The sequence below is a fragment of the Melanerpes formicivorus genome, unplaced genomic scaffold, assembly GCF_026170545.1.
Source record: "Melanerpes formicivorus ecotype bairdi unplaced genomic scaffold, bMelFor1.0.p_v2 SCAF_33, whole genome shotgun sequence".
NCBI lineage: Eukaryota > Metazoa > Chordata > Aves > Piciformes > Picidae > Melanerpes > Melanerpes formicivorus.
This window is the reverse complement of record NW_027142385.1, coordinates 3,931,952-3,953,349: the sequence shown is the minus strand read 5'-3', so window position 1 is coordinate 3,953,349 and position 21,398 is coordinate 3,931,952. Positions and strand designations below refer to the sequence as shown.

Genomic DNA, 21,398 nt, shown 5'->3' with positions numbered 1-21,398 from the left:
CATCAGCTTATCCTGCTCACCCTTGGGAGTGCTGGATGCCTACTGTTTGCTGCTGTAATTTTTGTGAAAATGGTGGGGGAAAGGTGGAAGGGAACCTCCTAAGTAATTTCAAAATGCATTGGATTGTGACCCGTATGATCTTTAAACAGAGGCACTGTTTGTCCTAATGAAGTGGTGCAAATCCTTGCCTCTCTTAGCACGAGTGAACACATTTCGATTGACTGTTTATAATATGTTTACTTAAAATTAATGCTGGTTAAGCATCTGTAGTTAATGAATCCAGCTCCAAAACCTAGTTTGATACAGACTGCAGAGTCTAGCCAAGTGTGAAAGAGACCAAAGACAAAAGCAAATAGTCAGCTTTGTACTTGCTGTGGAAGCCGAATAAGAGGCGGAGTTAAATTTGTGGACATTTGTGTTTCTGTGCTCCTCTCTGTCAGCTGACTTGCAGTAAATACATTAAATATCACACTCCACACAAGGTTCTGAGAATGTTTTTAGATGTGGAAGCCCTTAAACCCTGGGCTTCTGAAAACCAGCTTTTGGCGTTTATTTTCAACACCCTCATTTTCCAAAGCAGGAGAAGAGCATGCTTTGGGGATACAGGTATTTAACATCCCTAAAAAGCAGCAGTGTCAGTGCAAAGCTGCATGCACAGATGCTGTGCTGTGACACACCTCGTGCTGTCTGTACATTTATTGGTGCTGGTGCGACAGCAAATTTCCGAAGCCAGGATGGATTGCTTTCTCCAAGGGGTGGATTACGAAACAGGAGGAGCCTATGGAGACAGGGCTGCTTGCCATCTGTTGAAGTGGGAGCATATTTTTAAGCTAGAGGATATTTATTCATATTAAACTGACAGGGTTTTATTTTGCAGGCTCTTGTTTGTAGTTTTGGTTGTTTCCAGATTTTCATTCAGCGCCTGCCCTTTAGATTTTCAGTTTATCAGTAGACTTCTCTCATGTCTTTCAAGTGCCTGTGTTCACTAACAGAAACCTCACCTTGCTCATGTTGAGGCTTTTGTGGACTCCTTAGGGCAAGATAGAGCAATAGTTTCTAAGCACTACAAAGCTGTGTCTGTGTGCCAGTACCAGCTGCTGTCATGAGGCTGACCCGGAGCTGCCTGTGGGTTGTATCTGCATGCAGACACACACCGTGCCTAGATGTGAATTCATTATACAGATAAGCCCACACTCTGACGGGCCTGAGTTTTTCTTGATGGATAACATGAAAACAAGTCAAATTGCCCTGCCATGCATAGCAGGAAAAGGCCACACTGCAGATCCATCCACCTCTGAACACAGGTCAGTGCAGCACAATTGCCCCATAGGAGGTCTGCTCTGTAAGTCTGGTTTATTCCTACAAAGATACTGGGGCAAACATGATGGGAGCATCATTTCAGCACTTGCTGAGTGAGTCAAGAGGGATCATTAGCACTTGGGATACATGAGTGCTGGGCAGAGAGCTTTTGCTGTCAGCCAGTCTGTGTGGCAGTCTTTCTGCCTGCTTCTCTTTGTTTGGCAGAATAAACTGACAGGTTGTGTCAGCAGCTTTCAGGTATGTTCCTAGAGGCAATGCTTGTGGGACAAACATTTAGATGCAACTGTCCAGGCTGGTAAGGCAAAAATTACCTTGGAAAGAGAAGGCAAATGTGAGAAGTAGGTGGAAGTGGAAGATTCCCCTGCTGTCTCTGTGCTGTGGTGCAGTACTCTGGCATATGTGATGTCTTATCTTCTCTGCAGAGGGTAGTAGGGAGTATTGGTTTATCGCAGTGCCTAATAACAAATCTCACACCTTCCACAGAGAGCTCCTGATAGAAAATTTCTCCAGTCACTGAGTGGCACTGTACTGTCTGGTGTGCTGACATATATCTGTGCTTTGGCTCCAGTTCCTGCTATAATTATCTGCCTAATATGTGGCAAGACAATAAATAACATTTATACCCTAATCTTGCATAAAACCCACCCTGTGTCCTGGATTGTTTTTGCAGAAGAAGTAGCGTTCAGAAAGAAGAGGCTGTGCATTAAATTCATCCCTCGGGATTCTACAGAGGCAGCAATCTGTGATATCCGAATCATGGGTCGATCTAAACAAGCCCCTCCTCAGTACACATTCATAGGGTAAGTATCCCTCACACCAGAAGCTGTTGGCATAAATTCATTTACAGTGAGGTTAAGTACCCTGTTTTCCTGTAATTAAGCAGTTTGTGAGAGCTGAAGCTTGTCACTGGGAAAGTCTACACAAGCACAAGTGTTGCTGACTTGGATGTAGGAGTTAACTACCCCACCTCATTCTTTTTTACTTTTTTTTTCTAATTAGACTGATTCTCTCTAACCAAGGTGTTTGAGGGACACATCAGTGCCTGACACTTGTGCCCACGTGCAGCCTTTGCTTATAGTATCAACATCTTTTGTGTTGCTGACACAGGGAGCTGAACAACATGGGCATTTGGTACAGGATGGGCAGAGTCCCCCGCAACCATGAGTCTTCACAGCCTGCAAGTCCTCCCTCCCAAGCACCAACTTCAGCACCAACTTCAACACCAGCTCCTAACCTGCCAAGGTAAGTCTTCTGCTTTCCAGCCCCTTCTGCTTGATGCTGAGTGATGTGTTGTTACTAGCCTTGCCTGGTGGAATCAAGACCAGGGTACCACGTTGGGGTGAACGATTATGTGCTGTGATCTGACAGTGAAGGGAATGTGCTATTCTTTGAAGTATTTGCCTACTGGAAGTTCCTTTGGCTGTTGTGGTGTAAAGACATACAGGTGAAGAAATCAGAAAGCAGCAAAACTACATTTTTTTTTCTTTGCTTTAAACTGAGATGTAGTTTCCAACGAGCATGTGGATCACCCCAGAAGGTGGGCCAGAACTGTAGCCAAGCTGATTTCTTGAGCAAAGGGAGAGAGAAGTGTTCATACAGATCTTAAATGTGTAGGGAGACAAGTTCTGCTCATTGTCCAAATCAGTTCACTCATGGTTTGAAGTATTGTCCTGTTTTTCTTTTCTTGGACTTGACTGCTGTGTTGCAGTCATGCCTCTGACACTGAGCATGCAGAGCAGGCTGCTCGTTCTGCAGCAACTTGACAGAAGCAGCACTCCTGGGCCAACACTGGCACAATGTCTGTCCATGCTGTTTTTCCTGTGTAACAGACCATATTTATGTGTGTGCATAAATACATGCACCTGTGTCTGTACTTACATAAATAGTAGTCCTGGTATTAACAGCTTACTGGAGGTCTCTGGACAAAACTGGAGGTGTTAAGCAACAAACCAACACAGAGAGAGGTTGAACTGAGCACTTGAAGCTACTAGCACTTGCTATGGAAGCACAGCTTCCAGAGTGAGATGGATTCCTACTGATGATACTCATTGACTGAGCTCTGGGCCAGGCTCTAGCTAGGGGAAGCACGTTCAATACACATCCCTTTGGGGTTTTGCTTAATTAAGCGAACACATCTCTCTGCACTAGGCACTTGGCATACTGCAGATACATTTACAGTATTACAATAACTGTTGAGAGCTCAAATTTCAAAGGAGAGAGCAGAGGGGAATTCCAGGGGGATCAGTTTGTATGCAAAGGTCATTGTATCATATGGGTGGAAAATACTCTTGTCCTTTAGAGTCTTAGTTTACAGATCACATCAGAGAGTGATGCTTTTAAACTGCTGTAAACTGTTCCTGAAGAAGCTGTTGTGTATCTTTTTAAGGCAAGTGTGTACATTGGAGCCTTCATCCGTGACCCAGACTTAAATCTACTGTCTTGCAGTGGCTCTTTGAGGTCTCCAAAGCGTTTGGGCATTTCTTTCCCTGAGAATTTTGCTGGGTTGCTTGCCATGCCATGGCACACTGCTTGCCTTTCTGTGCTGTCAGGTGCACTGCAGGCAGAGACGCTGTCTTGCTTCTCAAACAGAGATGGAGGCAAAAGAGATGAAAAGCCAGCAATCTTCTGGAGATTTCAGCCTGTCCCACTGGGAGCTGGTACGTTGTTTTGAAGCTCCACTGGACATAAGCTACATGCTAGCACAGGCCGTGCAAGATCAGAGAAAACGATGTCTTGATTTTTAGAGCACAGATCTTCATTTTCTGTCTGCAAGAAATTCCTGCCTGGGCAGATTTCCACAATAAAGAGAAAAAATTATCATAGCAAGAGAATGTCAATGAGGGCCCTTAATCACTAAGTGTGGAAGGGTCACTTTATGGCTGAGCAGGGAAGGCTGCAGAGCAGCCTCAGAGCCATTGGGAACGGGGCCAAAATTAGAGCTCCGAGCATCAGTGACAGTCTGAGAAAGAAGTGTTTACAAGGCTTATATATTTTATAACCTCTTGTTGTACAGTTTATGGTTTACAATGGCTGCAAGGAAATTGGATCAGTTTTGTTTTACTTGCCAAATAAAGCAAATGTCAAAATAGTCAATATAAAATGTATTCTAATTTGGCTGAGTTAAAACAGCCAGTATGCAGTAGAATAATTGAATGTTACATTAATGCCTCCTAGTAAAAACCACCTGTCTGTAGCCAGCTCCACTCTCATGCCCTATGTGTGATTTACAGGTAACTTTTACACCACCAGCCTGATCATTCAAAGCATCTTTCATGTCTTTTTTTTCCTCCCCTCTGATTATTTATTATCCAATATATTCTTTAAGAAATAGAAATGTATATAAAGGTGCACTCTGCAAATATTTCATTATTACAGGGAACACATATTACTTGAAAGCCTTTTTTCTGATACTTTGTCAGCAACCCAAGTTATTCAACACATAATGTTTGTGGAAGATTGTAGTCACAAGTAACCTCTTATTTTTACATCACCATAGAGAGATGAGATTACCCTGGTAGCCAGTTTGCTGCTCTGTTCCATGTTGGTGTATCCTGAAAGGAGCAGCAGTGAGTTGTGTGCCGTGAGTGCCTGATGAAAATCAGTGAGCTGAACAGAGAGCACTGTGGAGATTCTGCCATTAGGCTGGCCCGATATTTGAGCTATTCTTTTCCATTGCTGTCTAGTATTAGGAAATAACCCTACATCAAGAGGGTGTGCTTGGGTGCTTCAGAACAATTGTTAGCACTGGATGTGAACTAGAGCAGTAAAACACACCAGTGAGCTTCTGCAAGGCAAAACCTTCCTAAGCAAAAGTTCTTATTACCGTGGGAGAAGTTTGTTTCTGCACAAGCCATGTTTCCTTCTCTGATCCATGATGTAAGTTACTGCTGGCAGTGGATGGCAGCACATCAGAGTTCTGTCATGTGTCAGAGGTTTGACCTCCACAGCTTGTTCCACGTCAGCGTTGCTGCTTCTGCCGCTCATGTCGCAGGGTTACAGCTCGCAGTCAGAACTGCACAAGGGGAGGCTTTGTTTGACATTCGTGCTGGACTGCATATGTTATTTTTCAGCCATTTCTTCTTCTTGGTGTTTCCTACTGCAGGCATCTGGCTTAATGGTCTCTAAGGCAGCCCTGCACCTCCCAGTGAGGGTGGCACGCAGCACTGTGGAGCACAACTGTGCCATTGTGCAAGGCATCAAGCCGCTTTACTGTCTTTTCTCTCTGAATTCTGCGACAGCTTCTTGGCACTAATGGCAGCCTGGAGAAATGCACTTGCAGTTTCCCATCCTAGAAGGCTGCTACTAAAGAACTCTTTTTGTTGACTTGAGTCACCAGTGGGAGTTCAGTGTAACTTTCCTCAGTAGCTCTGCTCAGTGTTCAGGGCCTGCACTCTCCAGACATCACTTTGGGGAACAAGAAGGGAATCCTTCCCAAAAGGAGATGGTAGCAGGTAACTCATCTGCTCTTTGCACTTCTGCTTCATCCAGCTTGTGGATGAGTGATTGCCAGTGCATGGGCTGAGACTTGGAATCAGGTACAGGTCACAAGCATTTGAGAAGTGTCCTGGGGTTTAGCCCCTCGGTGCATCAGGCTCTGTTGGAGCAGACTAGAGTAGGAGTCATGTGTGACATTCTCTTTCAGTCCAGTTTCAGCCTCTTGGGAGCAAGTCCCTGACCTCTGAATGCATGCAGGGCCAACCTTGAACCATCCTACCTTATGGCTGTCTACGTGATGGCTCCAGTCACAGCCACTGTGCTTCGTGAGCCCGTGTGGCTCCTGTGGTTTGGGAGTGTGTTTTGCATCCCTTTCAGAGGTGCTGCAGGAGTCTCTGCCACTGTCATTCAAACAGCCCTCTCACAATTTGTCAGCTGTGAGCAAGATGTCAGTCAGTGCTGCTGAAGTGTGTTTTACAGTGACAGACATAATTGCACTTAACTTTTTGCGTGGATGTTATCAATCTGTGACGGATACTTTGGGAAATGGAGCACTCTGATTGCAGCTGATGTGTCACAGGCGTTTAATCTTCCTTTTGGAGAAACCAGGATTCAGTCACAACTTTTACTTGTTGATGTCAGGTTTTGAAAATGTAGATTCGTGCTGACCCTGGGAATTGTTCAGTCATTTAGTTTGCAAGGCTGTCATCTGAAAGGTTAATGGCTTACTAGAGAGAAGGAAGATCTTGCTGCAATCCACTTATATTCCTATCATGCCTTAGTGTGGCTGGGCGCTCAGTCTTCAGGTTCAGAAGAGTAGAACTCCTCTGGCTGCCTTCCTGGGATGTCTGTGGCACATCTCCATGGCTGCTTTAATTGAGAAGCCCAAGCTCCTGCCATCTGTGAGACTGAGCTACAAGTCAGCTTGTGCTCTGGACTGACCAGAAAGGCACATGGGTGAGCAAAAAAGTGTCAGCCCTGAGTGCTTCACTTTCCAAGTGTGCCTGGTGACCAGGAGAAGGTGGCAGGGCTAGCAGGACGTCTGGCCTGGCCAGGAGAGGCCAGTGGCCCTGGAGCACTGCAGCTCAGGAAGGAGCTGCCGTTGTGGTGGGATGGCAGTGGGGAATGACAAGTGGCTCTGTTGGGTTTCTGGCATGTGGGGCTCCTGGTGCAGCCAGACATGAGCTGTTGTGGGCACCAGCAGAAGGAGAGATCAGTTTTCAGAGCCAGAGAAAGACGATTGGGAGAGGGGTGGCTGTTTTCCTAGTGATGTGCTGCTGGTGCCGTGCAGCTGCCCACAGAGCACAAACCAGCTGGATAGAAAGGGCACAGTTTGCTCCTGGTTAGCAAGGCAAAGCAGCTGGGCTGGTCTGAGAGGTCATGGGCAGTAATGTAGTGTAAGCTGGAGCATGGCAGCCTGCCATGATCAGGGGGAGCCAGGCAAAGCCTCTCGAGGCTCAGGGAGTTTGTGTCCAGCTGGGCAGTAGGAAATGCCTTCTTCAAGCAGGCAAGTGTCCACACTGCTGGAGCCCAGCTGGGACAGCCAGTGGGTGCTTTGCACCGCCTGGCTGAAGGGGCTGCAGGTAGGGTACCAGCCCCTGCAGCATCTCCAGCATGGCTCAGGGTCCCATAGCAGGCTGTCCCAAAGAGGTGGCTCTGCCCCAGCTCAGGAGCAATGCTGGGGAGTAGAGCAGTATGAGCGCTCTCCCTGCTGCCTGTATCTTCCATGAGATCCAGGCTTGGGCAGAGAGGGGCTCTGCACTGTGGTAGAGCAAGGGCCTCAGCATACATGAGCTGTGCTTGTACCTCCTGCCTGATCTGTGTGGCTAATAACCACAGAACCAGCTCACTTGTGCTGCAGCTTACACCCTGGCAGCTGCAGGTCTGCAGAGGCTGGCAGCTGTCCCTCTCTGCTCTCCATGCTCTGGGTATAGTCGGTCTGTGCTACCAAGTGCTTGGGTCTTGAAATCCTGATCTGGCAGGAGTATTGCACCAGGGAAGTGCTGCTCTAGTTTTGATAAGAAGATAACAATTGCCCTATTTAAGCTCCAGAAATAAGAACAGGATGTGTAAATTTTCCTTCTGTGCTTCCAATTACTTTTTAAATAGCTATGCTGTCCCTCCTTGGAAAAGGGAAATGATTTGCTCCTGTTCCTCTGCTCCCAGCAGAGCTTCATGTTAAGGAATGTAAGAATTTCCTTTCTGGGCAGAGAACTCTGATTTTTCAAATTGATTTATTAATAGTGTTTGAACTTTGTCATGTAAGCTTGGGAAGTGATCAGTGTGTGGCTTTCTGCTGGAGGCTGATGATGTGCAATAGGTGGCAGCTAATAAAGCAGCACCAAGAGCATGCATGGTGGAGACCTGAGCTTGCTCTGACTGTGAGCCAGTCTTGCTCTGTGCAGTGGGTTCAGTGAAGGGAAGGGGAAGCCTTTTACTTCCCTGGTTTTTAACTAATGATACTATTTTGAAATAACTTTTTTTTTTTTTTTTTCCTTTAAGATGTTTAAAATAGATTTTATGGACAATCTGTAGAAGAAAAGGTTCCAGGGTTTCATTGCTTTTCTGTTCTGGTGTGGAAAAAAGCCAAAGCTTCAGAAAGCTGTCGTGGAGCAGTGGCAGATACCACTGCTATCCTGATGGCCAGGGTGCTTTCACAGAGTCAGGGGGATCTGCCTCAGAGTCCCTCATCTGAGTCAAGTGTTACCACATTAAGAGTATTTTGGGATGGATCTTTCTGATCTGACTGGAAACTGCACTGAGAAATGTTTCCAGTAGATCTCTGACAGTCTGAGCCTTTATACACAATGCTTTCTTCTTGACAGAGTTGCGTTTGCTGCTCTATTTCCTCAACAACGTTTCTCCTTTACAACTAACAAAACATACTCTTTGGCTTGAATGCTCAAATCACTTGTATCATGAAGTACAGCACAATATTCCCAGTTTCTAAACTGCACACACTATGAGAGGCCAAGGATGGTGCAAGGGATGGGTTCACATCACAGTAGCTATGGATGAAATACCCAGGGAGATGTAAACAGTAAGTCGGAGCTTGAAGGAAGTGTTTCCATAGATCCTTTCCAGTGGGTATGGCAAGAAGCAGAATTTAAAGATGAAATGCCTGCGATGTGTGCACACCATGCAGATCTGAACATGATGGTTGGCTTGAGTGGGTAAGGGGTGCTGGCATACATTTATCCAGAGTCTGTTTCCCATAAGGAATTTGTTATGAAACTGCATTGACCGTATGGCTCGCATCCAGCTCAGCTGGATGAAGACGTGCAAAAATTGGTCACAGTCCAGTGTGCCTCAGTGGTAGAAAATGATGATTAGGAAAAAATGTTTAAACAGTGTGAGTGGTTTCCAGGCACAAGAATCCCTTGTTGAGGCTGAGAGAGAGAGAGGGACATTAACTGTAGTTAGAAGAAGGCTGATTGATTTAGCCGATTTTGAGGATCCATTAAAATTTGGGGAGTGCTCTAAGTGAAGAGGCTTCCGTCTCTGTAGGGTCATTTTTCTTTATAGAGCCCTGTTGCTGGTATAGTAATATTCCTGGAGGCCTGTTTTCTTTGGGGTATAGCATGGGGTCATTAAGTACAAACCGTAGGTATTCATTCAAAGAAGCCCTGTACTCAGTTGTTAAATAAGCCCTTGGGGGGGAATCGAACATTTTTTCCCTAAAACTTCACTGTTGTCTGCTATTTAATATGATCTCTGCCACTGTTGATTTGTAATCTGTGCTTTCACCCTGAAGTGCATGTGGTTGTGTTCAGATATTTCCTTCTTTAAATCAATCACTTTCACCATTTTCCAAAACACTTCTTGAGTTTATTGCTTTTAGTAAAGTGTTTGGACTGTCATTATTTATTACTGGCAAAGTGCTGACAATGTGCTCTTCCCAAATGAGTCTTTATGTGGAATATTTGTTTAGCAGGTTCTGCCGGGGAGGTGTCGCTGCTCCCCGCGGCCTGGGCTGTGCCATGCCAGCAGCACCCCGGTGCTGGGGGGTTGGGCAGGACCCACCCTTGCCCCCCGGCGCGGGACTCGCTTCCGAGATGCTTCTCATCAGCTCTGTGAGAGCCTGGGCTTTGTGGTGCTGATTAATTTGACAGAATTTAAAATCCTAACCGAGGAAGCTTACACCATGTGTAATTTATCTTTTTGTAGTATTTCTGCTGTTTGGCAATTTTTCCCTACTGCTTCATTATCTGAAAACTCCTGACTCTGGAGAGTAGCTGGTGAAGGATGTGGAAAGCTGTGCTCTTCCCGCTGCAGCCTCCTGAGACGCCGCGCTGCTCATCTCAGACAACCACTTCATAAGCACTTCATGCTTACAGTATGAGGCCTTCGTTCTTTGATGCAGTCCTCTGCCTATAACAATTTAATGGGCTACAGCTCAGACTTTCAAGCAGTGTAAATTAAACTTGTTGGGGTTTTTTTCTGTTGTTTGGCAGCTGTTCTATCCTGGTTACCGAAGTCCTCTGATCTAAATTAATCCCTGTATAGAGGAAGCTGCAGGAGCTTCGTTCTGCATTAAGCCTTACATTTTGGGTTGCTGCTCTGCAGTAGATCATGCTCCCTTGTTAGCATCATCGGGGTTTGTTCCATTCAGCTGGTGATTGCTTCAGCTTTGACAGAACAGCGCAGCATCACTTTCCCCACCTCTGAGGCATGGTCATTTTGGGAGGGGATGCACGGAGGCAAGCTGCATGTAGTGCATTTGAGTACATGTGCTGCAGGCAGGCCTTCTTCCCTTCCTACAGCTGGGAAAATTAAACTGGTAAATCTAAAAGTGGAAAGAGTCACTCACTCCCTCTTTCATTCTCTTGTGCATTTGGGCTTTTATAAAATCCGAATCTGGCACCACCAGCTCTCATTGATTTGGGGGGAAACAGGATATTTTAGTAGCTTGGAATGAGATGAAATGCTTGCAAGCCCATATGTTGCTTGTTTTAGGGAAAGGGTCAGGAAGGTTCTAGAAAGTATTTAAATATTTGGTTTACACTATTAGAATAGATTGTCTGGAATGAAGTCCATTACCCGAGGTGATTCTTGCCTCACAGTTTTGTTTTTCATTGCAGTGCTTTGGAGTATGAGGTAGGTGTTCTGGCATCACACAGTAAAAGTTAAGGACTGTGAATAAATACTGTAGATGGGATTCTGGACACCACTGGAGCCCCAGATATCTGCTCTGGTGGTGTTTGTTAGCTGCAGTTTGGAAAATGCATTTTGGTAGGGCGAGTAGTTGCTGAGGGGTCCTCTGATGTCTGTTAGTGAAACTCCAGCAGCTCGTTTCTCCAAAATGGGCTTTCTCCCTCCACAGGCAAGCTTTCAAGTTACATTTCCTGAGAGCTGCAGCCTGACACTGACTTCTTGTAGGTGTGTTTGCAGCTTTCTACAGCTTGGAATTAACTGTTCTGTCCTCAGTTTTCCATGAGACGTGATCTTTGCATAAGCCTTTGATAGTGGAAGATGGGATTCTTTTTGTTTGAAGGTATTCCTATGAGACTGCAGTTTTTGCAGCACTCTTTGTTTGAAATAAGTTGCAGTCATGACAGTGGTGCAGCAAAGCACAGGACAATTCCAGTCTGCAGCATGAGGTGTGGTTTGTAATATCTGATAATGTGGGGCAGTTCTTAGAAGTGTTGCTTGATCTCTCTCCCATGCTCATCTGTCCAGTTGGAAAGCAAGAGCTTAATGTTGTCCTTTTGCTGTGCATTGTTGATATTTTTCTATGAATTTTGAAGCATCCTTTGGTATCTGGCATTTCCCCTTGTGACCCTCTGATACTTCTTAAGAGTACTTGCTCCCTAACTTCAAAAGCAGTTCATTGCCTTCCTGCAGACAGTTATTAATAACTGATTTGGAAGTGTTGGGCATTCTGGGGCCTGTTTTATGGGAGTTTCTCACCAGAACTATTCAAGAAGTGACCATAATGCACACAGACCTCAGACTGCCTTTGCTTGCATGTGAAGGATCTCTCATCACTACTGCTTCTGTTGCTGTCTCGTAGACTTGTTCTCTAGATTTAATAACTAAGACAGAACCTGAAGTGAAGAGAGTAATTAAACCTACCCCATCCTGAACTGCACTGCTGCAGTTGTTTCATCCTAAATTGCCTGGAAATTATTGTCTGCTGGGGAAACATAATTTTTTTTGTATTTAACCCATGCTGGAACAGTGTGGTTTGGACTTTGGGGTTGGAGAGAGCAAGCTGGAGCGCTGATGGTTGGCCTCCACGGGCTCAGCCTCTCTACCCACCCCAGCAGCACAAAATCCACTTCATTGCTTTCGTTTGATGGGAAGGAAGAAAACTTGCTTTTTGGTGACAGTTCCAAAGGAAAGTAATTGGCATGGGGATAGTTAATGCGAGTTGCCATTCCTTAACGTTCGAGATTCCACTAAAATACTAATAATTGCTGTTAATATCTTTCAGTGGAAACTTTGAGAGTAAAGGAGCACTGGTTGAGGCAGTATTTAACGGTGTGCTGCTGGCATGATAAGAATGCAAATAAGCGTTATTAGCCTAATGATTTTGCTGTCACCATGGCTGTGCAGCAGTAGTGTTGTGAATATGTCATGCAGTACCCGTGAATTTGGAAAGTGTGTCAAAACACAACTTCAATTAGTTTGCTCTAATTATGGCTCTAGAGAGTTCATAACTATATCACTCCTCATTAAAAGAGATTTTTCTTATATGGATTAGTACAGCACATAAAGGGGTGTTTGAGCGGTCTGAGGCAGAGCTGTGCCAGAAGGGAGGGTGGCCGTGGTGTGGCAGGAGGTGTGGTGGGTCTGGAGCAGCGCTGAGATTCCTGTCCAGTGAGCTCCCAGTGCAGGGCTGGAAAACCTCCTGTTCAGGGCAGGCAGTGCTGGCTGGCTGTGCTTCGGTGTCCCTTGGTGAGTGATTCTGGGCAGGCTCTTCAGATTGAAAAGAAGCAAACAAATAAACAAACAAAAGCCAAAACCAACAAAGAGAAACCACAAAAGCCCTGGGAGGAACCACACTTGATGCTGAAATGGAGATCTGGCCTGAAAGCTTTGCTCTGATAAAGGTCGAGGAGCGTAGGCAGTCAGAAGTGTCAGTCTGGCATCTCGAAGGAGCCCTGCGGGATGCCAAACGTCCGTGTACCTTTCCAGGGTATTTGTGATGTCTTTTAAATGCTGACTGTCTGTGTTGCCTCAGCAGGTTCTTCTTGCCTTGCAGAACAGGGAAAAGATTCCTTGTGCTCACAGGTGAGCAGTTGGTGAAGGGTTAAAGTTGTAATTGTTTAAATCTTTTAGGCTTTCCTCCCAGTTCTGTGATAATTTGATGAAGAACTTCACCCTAATTAAATATTCAAATTAGGAATAAGTGTCAATATGGCTTCCCATTGCCTGGAATGATGATTAATTGTATTCAAAACTCTAGTGGCCGCTGTAATCTAAACCAAACCGTTGTTCTTGATTATTTCTGCAACACATTTACCGTGTTTTTGTTTTAAAATTTAAACTAGTAATTGATTTGCCATATGCCACAGAGCTGCACATACTTCCACGATATGTGTTTAGGAACTTGGGGACTTTGTAATTGGGATTTTCTTGCTTTCAATGGAAGCTTTTTTCTTTCTTTCTCTTTTTTTTTCCTTTTGGTCTTCTACAACGCAAAATGATTTGGCTTTCACGACACATAAGGAAAATGCATTATGCAATCAACTTGGTAGGTGTAAGTTATATAGATCCTGGCTGAAGTTTGCATTAATTTAAAATAAATTAGACTTTGTTTCCTGGGTTTTTTTGTTGGTGTGTCCCCCCCCCCATGTCATACTGTTAGAGTAGGGGAAGGAGTGAACTGATCTCCAGCTAGCAGTCACTGCCCTCCGTCTTGTGGTCTTGCAGCTAAGGCAACGAGGCTGGTGAGAGGCCTCGAGCACAAGCCCTACAAGGAGAGGCTGAGGGACCTGGGATTGTTTAGCCTGGAGAAGAGGAGGCTCAGAGACCTTATTGCTGTCTACAACTACCTGAAGGGAGGTTGTAGCCAGGAGGGGGGTGGTCTCTTCTCCCAAGCAACCAGCATCAGAACAAGAAGACACAGTCTCAAGCTGCGCCAGGGGAAGTTTAGGCTCGAGGTGAGGAGAAAGTTCTTCACTGAGAGAGTCGTTAGCCACTGGAATGGGCTGCCCAGGGAGGTGGTGGAGTCACCATCCCTGGAGGTGCTCAAGAGGGGATTGGATGTGGTGCTTGGTGCCATGGTTTAGTCATAAGGTATGTGGTGACAGGTTGGATTTGATGATCTTTGAGGTCTCTTCCAACGTTGGTGATTCTGTGATATTCTTCTTGGAGAGACCTGGTTCTCCTCACTACTGCACAGTTGGAGTGATGAAATGCCACTTGTTTCAGAAATGGGCAGTGGCCATGGAAGGGGGGAACAGACACACAGGCTGTTGTTTCCAAACCACACATAGCAGCTGACATCCAGGCTCTCTCCACCCCGGTTGTGTCAGGCTGGTGTCAGCAGCATCTGAACTGGCATTTTCAAGCCCAGCAGTGGTGTCAGGAGAACCTGCCCGCTGAGGTGTGCACCCCACACATAACCTGTGCAGCTCCCCTTGCCCCAAGGGAGCACTTCTGTGTCTTTGGACTGCTCTGGGGAGCTGGACAGTGAGCTCTGGGCATGTGGGTGTGTAGCAAGGGTCCCTTGGCTGGTGAGTGATTCATTCTCATTCCATGCACGGAACGTGTGCACTACTTAAGCATCTGGCACTTGTGAAGTGCTTGCAGCATGCTAGTAGCAACTGGGGTCTTGGTTCAGAAAGTCTTTTGCAAACTAAGGGTTTGGAGCTTTACTAGAAGGCTGCTGTGTGCATTTGAGGGGCTGACAGCTCCATTGTGGTGCTTGCACAGACGCTGGCCGTGGGACTGTCCCTGTTGTCCTCTGGCTGAGTGGATGCTTGTCACCTCCCTCACAGCCTGCGGTGGCCTGGCCAGCTTGGTGCCAGGTCATGGACGAGGACTGGCCAGAGCAACAAGGGTCAGCCTCTCCTACAGCAGAAACTGGATGAAACTTAAAATACTCTGCTCAGAAATGGGCCTTTAACTGGATCTGCTTTGGTTACTTCCCAAACAATTCTTGCAGCTTCATTTGGGATGAAGAAAGTGGTCCCTTGTACTAACAAGAGAAATTCAAAAGTCTTCCTGTTAGTTCTTTCAGTGCCTCAAAAGTATTTTTGGATACTGCTATTAAAAAACAAATGAAAAGCCTGTAATGCCTACAGGCAGTGGTCTTCTGTTTTCAAGTGTGTTCATAACAAACCTGCCTCTGCTCACAGAGTCTCATATGGATTGTGTTTCAAACAGCTAACTGTTAGCCAAATTCAAAAATGTTTTCACACCACCTTTTTTCAGTTAGAAATAGCTTTGGGAAGCACGAGAAAAAGCAAGCATCAGTTTGAGTTTGCTTATTTTTATCAATGGTGTTCACCATCAGCTGCATGAAGGGCTAAAAATACATAGTCCTCCACAAAATGTGTCCTGTTTTTAAAGGCAGATAATTTCCAGATGATTTGCTGGATAGATAGAACCTGCTGGCTAAGACTGTGGATTCGATGCTGTGCTGGAGAGGACACAGAGCCCTTTCTCACAGGCCAGGGTGTTTGGGAGGGTACACAAAGGCTGCCTTGTTTTCCTGGCATGAGGGTGCTGCCAAGGCTCTGGCCAGGTTTAGTAGCTCTCAGTCTGTGAAATGGTAGCTGCTGCTTTGCCCTCATGCTGCACTAAGCCTCCCTATGGAGATGGAGCTTCTTCATGGGGTGTGGCAATGTGGTCCACAAGATTAATGATAACATTTTGTAAACATTCACACAGGCCTGGGATCAGCATCAGAGAAATACAGATTTGAATTAAAAGGGAAAAGCCTGAGTTTCTCATCAAAGCATAGAAATCTGTGGGCTATCCATTATCATTACTAGCAAAAAAGTCTTTTTTTTGTGGCAGACTTATCAGTGGAGCTTCATGGCTGGGTGGTTGGACAGGCAGTGTGATAGCAGAGGCAGAGCCATGACTGCGTGGTGAGCAGCCCTGCTCATGCTGTCCTAAGCCCAGAGCTGCCATGTCCAGGCAACTTTGAGCTGTGTCCTCCTGGGTGGGGAGTGAGCACTGCTTTTTTTTCCCCCCCTGTTCAAAGGGTGGTTGGCCCACCTTCCATGGAGAACAGCTTCAGGCTTTAGTAGCTCCAGCCTTAAGACCAGAGAAGAGCGGGGCTTAGTGGTTGCTGCATGCATCCCTCCTTCCCACACCTTGTGTTCCTGGGAAGGTCACCCACCTTGTCTTCTAGCCTGTGTCCAGGCTTGGCACGTGCAAGTAAGCTTTCCTCTTAGGTAAGCTCTGAGCCACTGAGAATAGTTCCAGCTTCACTTCCATGAGCTCCTTTTTTCCCCTCTGCTTATAGGAAAGTTTAATCAAAGATGTAAAAATGTCTCTGCTGCAGGAATTCTGTGCAGAGCATTTGTTGGTGGAGATGAAGTTTTGCTTCCCTGTCCTCAGGGGCTGATGTAGGGGAGCTCAACATGTGCATCACCCCTGCCTCTGTAGCACTTTTGTTGTTGACTGTGTCCTGGTGTTGGGGCAAAGGGGGCTTGTGCTGGTGTGGATGTTCTTGCTCACAGCTGGACTGAGGAGCAGGTTAAGCAGCAGAATCACTTTTGGTTGTTATGGCCAAGTCAGCACCTCTGCCTCCTCCTGGTATTTTAGGCCCACTCTGGCTTCTACAATGTTAAAATTGGTATTTGCTCCTTAACCTGTCAGAAATCATCAGGCAAGAGTGGGCTGACAGCAGCAGCATCTTCTGCTCTGTAGTGACATCATCTCTGTTTCCCATCTCTCTTCCTCAGGCACATCTCACTGACACTCCCTGCCAGCTTTCGAGGGAAAAGTCACAGCACTCGCCTGGACCTGGAGCACCAGCACTCAAATTTGTATGCCATATCAGGTGAGCTGGCACACGCCACGGTTCCTCTGCTCCTCTGTGTAATCAGAAGTGTAACCAAGCGAAGCAGCCCTGCTCGTGCAGCCAGCCAGGTGTGTGGTACCCAGGAAACGCATGTCCAGCTTCAGTGCCATTTAAGTGTCGAGAGCAGAAGGGGTGCAGAGAGACCCCAGAAAATGCCCAGGCACGCATGTAACTAGCAGCAAACGTTACTGATCGTTGGGGAGATCACAGCCCTGGGCGGGGGGATGCTGCCTACAGAGCTGCTGGATGAGAGTTTGCTCCTCATCTTTTTCATGCTCTCCACAGGTGAGTCATAAGAAACATCTTGGCCTATTTCGTAGGAAGCTTTGTCTTGGATTGGGGCAAATTTGAAATAAGATGGTAGGATATGGGGAGGAGGAGAGGTCTGCAGTATTTTGAAGAAGCATGTGCTTGCACTTGCACACTCAGTCTCTCTAGGCTGCAGCGTTCTGTCTGTTCACTGTTCCAGGCTAGTGTACAAGTGCTAGAGCTAGTGATGGTTTCCAGATGTCAATGTAGAAAAAACTTACCAATGAATAATTAAGCTGGTCTTTATTTTTGACTAGTACTAGTCTGCAGGGAAGATGTGTATTTAAAGAGAGGAGTCAGGATCAAGCCCGTTCCATCACCGCACAGGTACTTGTTACTGTGGTTCAGGACCACCTAGTGGGTTTGTTTTGGAGCTGGGGACCCTGTGAGCTGTCCTGACAACTCTGCTCTTCTAGAGGAGGTCCTATGCTTAAGTGTTTCCTGTTTTGAAGGAAGAGTGAGCTAAAAAGGAATATAGCCTGGTTTCTCAGAACCCCAGGGAGGCAGTGCCTCTGGGAGTGAGAGGCAGGGATGTTCTACAGAGTTGTATCTCATGGGATCATTCACTCCTGGTTGTGCCAAGAGCTGTGTGGTCTAGAAGCTATTTGTGAACCACAGCAAAAGGACTTTCAGTCCTGCAAACTAAAGAAAAACGTTACATGTAGTTGTGGCGTGGTAGTGCATCTCACCTGCCTCTTCCCTTAGGAGGCCAGCTCATGTTCTGTGCTTCAGCTGAGTCGTGCTGGGGTGCAGGAGAGTTTTTCCTTAGAATTACTTTTTTTTTTTTGGAGTAACATTACACTGAGTAAATATTGTGATAGGCATGGTAGAACCACACTCTTAGCCACAGTTCTCTCTCTATGTCATTTTTGCCTAAGGAGTAAAATACTGGCTTTAAACCTCACTCTGTCAAAGCCTATTGAAAGTACAGTCCTATCATCTGGCTGAAGGAGGCTTTCAGCACAGTTTGGAAACCCACAGAAAGCAGCAGTGGATTCAGTGGGCTGACAATAGGTAGTGCTTCTGCATAATCAGGGAAGAGAAGATGGCAAAAATGTGCCATTCACAGGTTCTTGCTTTTAATAGTGAGTGACAATTCTAACATGGGAACATGGCATTAATTCATGTACCATAATCAAAGGGTTATTTAAAAGGTAATCTCTGACTGAAGCTGCAGCTTCAGGTTCCTAAATAGATGGAATATAACAATTGCATAATTCTTGTCAGTACTCGTTTTTCTTGTTACTCTCCTGCCCTAATAGGTTTAGAAATGTAAAGGAAGGCGTGTTCTGGTGTTCACTTGAGACAGTCCTGCATGCAGGATGGAAAGCTGTGCTTTCTCTCCTGAGGAATCATCAAACGCCTAAAGAGCAAGGCAGCAACTCTGCATGAATGTTACTGAGAACAAGCCTGCTTTAGGACTTTTGAACTGCCTTTGCTTGCAGCACAGCCTGGAAAGATGACCTATTTTGCAAAGAACCTGAATACTTTACCAGATAATTACAGGCAAAGCACAAAACAGGCCTGCAGAACTGGGCATGGCATTAGGCCTCCATGTCTGCATGAGCACGTTTCAGTCAAAGTACATAACTCTTTTGGAACCCCAACTGCAGGTCGTCCTCCAGACATGCTGTGAGACAAGTTGTGCATACGTGTGCTGTGATGGCTATTGCAGCTGGGAGCTGTTTCTGAAGAAAGAGCCTTGTCACACGAAACATCCTGTGTGTTGGCAGCGATCTTCATGTATAGCTCCTGACCGCTGCTGCCTTTTCAGCAGCTGTGATGAGGTGCTGGGACAATTCCCTTTGCGTGCTTAAACGTTGCCGAGGTAGATCAGCCCCCAGACACACTGTGGAAACCATTCCAAAGTTTCCTGTTACATTGGTGTAGTTTTTTTTGCAGCCAGTCCGTTTATCTGCGCTGCGACGCCAGTGCCTCGCTGCAGCGCCATGGCAACGGGAAATTTATTAACGTGCTTCCACTGTCAGCCCTAATTGCTGAGCTGGGATGTGGTTTGCCGTGGTGGGGTCCTGGCTGTGGCGTGTGGGGGGAGCTGTGGGTGCATGGATAGTCTGTGGTGGCACGCAGGCGAGGTGACCGTGGCTTTGGGCAGGTGCAGGGCTCCTCTTGAGTCCCACCGCGCGTGGCCAAGCCTTCGGGCTCCCTCTCTTGGCTCTCAGCAAAATAGAAGATTTCCTGGTGCCGTTGCAGGGAAACAAAAGCCGTTATGAATGGTCTCTTCTCTTACAGTTTTGGTATGGCTCCAGTCTGACTTATTGTGGGGGGAATGGGATGCAGTATTTGGGTAGGGAGGGCTGTAAAAGAAGGTGAAATCAACAGTAGCAGCACGGTCTCGGTTCTGTGTCTATAGAAACCGAAGGTTTTCTCAGCAGTCAATGAAAATAGCACTTCCAGCTGGGGCTCAGCCTCTTTATAGAAGGTAAAATGAACGTTGGCTGTCGAGCCCACTGGGGACCTCAAAACACATTTTGGCAGAAATTGCTGTGTCCCCACTGGAACTGTCCTGTCACACCTTGGGGTGTGTAATGCAATTATTGTCAAGGAAAAAATGGTCCCAAAAGTAGTAATTACAGTTTATAACCAACCTTTTATTGTTTCTAGTGCTGGCGGTGAGACATTGGGTGACCAGAAAGTTAGGGAGACTCATCTTTGTGCAGTAAACTAATCAATCAGGGTGCAGGAAACCATTGCCCAGACCTTGCGTCAGGAGCCTGCCTCGTGGCACTGACATCTGCACTTAGGCTTAGGCTGCTGGCATCATCCTCTCTCCCCAACAGACTCCCCAGTCCCACCCTATGCCACGTGCCAGAGGTCAAAAGGCAGAATTACACCTAAGCTGATCTGCAGAAGGACTCTGGGTGCTGCTGGGAGCCTGGTGCTGAGGATTTGACAGGTTTAATATGCATGTTCCAACGGGCAGCAGCAGGAAGAAGAATGCCTTGCTCCAGACAGACCTGTCGACAGACACTGCTCAGTATTTCACAGCGTAGTCTTTCTTCATGGCCTTCAGCTTAATTAAGATGTTGTTGTGACTACATACTGCCTTCATTTCAGACTTCAGCATCTTCTGGCTGCATATTGCTTTGGCTTATCAGAGCCACAAGGACAGTGAGGGAGAGAGGGAGCCCTCTCAGTCAGCCACAGATAATAACGCACAGGGAAAATTCCTGAATGAAGTGAAAAATTATTTATAATAATGGTAGTCAAATAGAAGGGAAATAAGTCACTCTAAGGGTATATAAATTTTTATGATAGTGTATAAACAGCCATAGCTTGCCTTGTCTCCCATCTATCCCTGCAGAGAATGAGGGCAACATCTAGCATAAAGAAAAATATAATAAGAAAACGAAGAAATGAATGGGAAGAGCTGGAGGATTGATCACTCGGTGTATTTGTATATCCTGATGTAAAAGGTGCTGCTGACAGGTGGCCAGGTTTCTTCTGTACAAAACCATGTGTGTGCTGTCAGGGCAGTGTGAGCAGCCTTGTTTCGATTGATGAATTGCCTGCTTTCTTGATTAAACCTTCCGTCACTTAAGAAACAAAAAGCCTGTGTATGGATGGCAGAGTGGGACATGTCAAAAAAATCTGTCTGCCTTACCTTTGTGCAGATGTTGGGCACAGACTGTAACATGTATTATTAAAATGAATGTGGCATTTACTGTGCATTATTTCTTTCCTGGGAGAAAGGACCTGTAAATTATATGCTAATAATAAGCTTTAACCCTTTCAGAAACCAAGAGATTTAGGAGTGCAGACATTCCTGCAGGCCTCACTAATTGGATGGGCTCTGATACCACCGTAGCTCTCTCTGAAGTTAATAAACAGTGTGTTTCAGACCAGTATGCTGATGTCTCTTGGGGATCTTGCCTCCCATAAGTTTTCTGCTGTGTAAGTGCCAGTGAAACGTAAACCTTTCAAATTGCAAAATCTTCCATTGAAAGCCCCTTCAAGTTCTGACTCCAAGCTAAAAGCTGTCTCCTGCCCAGGGATGAGGCCAGCAGCGGCACGGTTGCCCAGCCAGCCATGCAGGACCACGCTGCAGGGGGCACAGCACTCGGCTGTTGACACTGGCTGAGCCTCCCTGCACCCGCTCAAAACTCTGATTTCACTTCCAGAATCACCTCAGCCTGCCAGTTTGAGTTGTACTCAGCCAACTTGTCTCAGGAGAAGCATTAGGGATGGAAAAAAAAGTTTAGCACACCTTCTGGAGCACGTGGCAGGGTGTTGCGTTGGAAACTAGCGACTGAGGTTTGCAAAATGAGATCTTTATGGTCTTGGCTGTGGTTTCTGGGAACTCAGGCACTGGTCCAAGCTGTGTGTTTTC

The 21,398-nt window shown here is 46.2% G+C and overlaps 1 protein-coding gene across 8 annotated transcripts in view; it reads left to right on the top strand.

Moving 5' to 3' along the window:
• MVB12B (multivesicular body subunit 12B) overlaps positions 1-21,398 on the top strand; it is a 65,389-nt gene that overhangs the window by 17,736 nt on the left and 26,255 nt on the right. For all 8 annotated transcript variants that reach the window (XM_068155714.1, XM_068155716.1, XM_068155711.1 and 5 more), the window contains exons 5-7: positions 1,991-2,120; positions 2,428-2,562; positions 16,623-16,720. In XM_068155714.1, the coding sequence (XP_068011815.1) occupies positions 1,991-2,120; positions 2,428-2,562; positions 16,623-16,720 (363 nt within the window). The remainder of the gene's footprint in view (positions 1-1,990; positions 2,121-2,427; positions 2,563-16,622; positions 16,721-21,398) is intronic.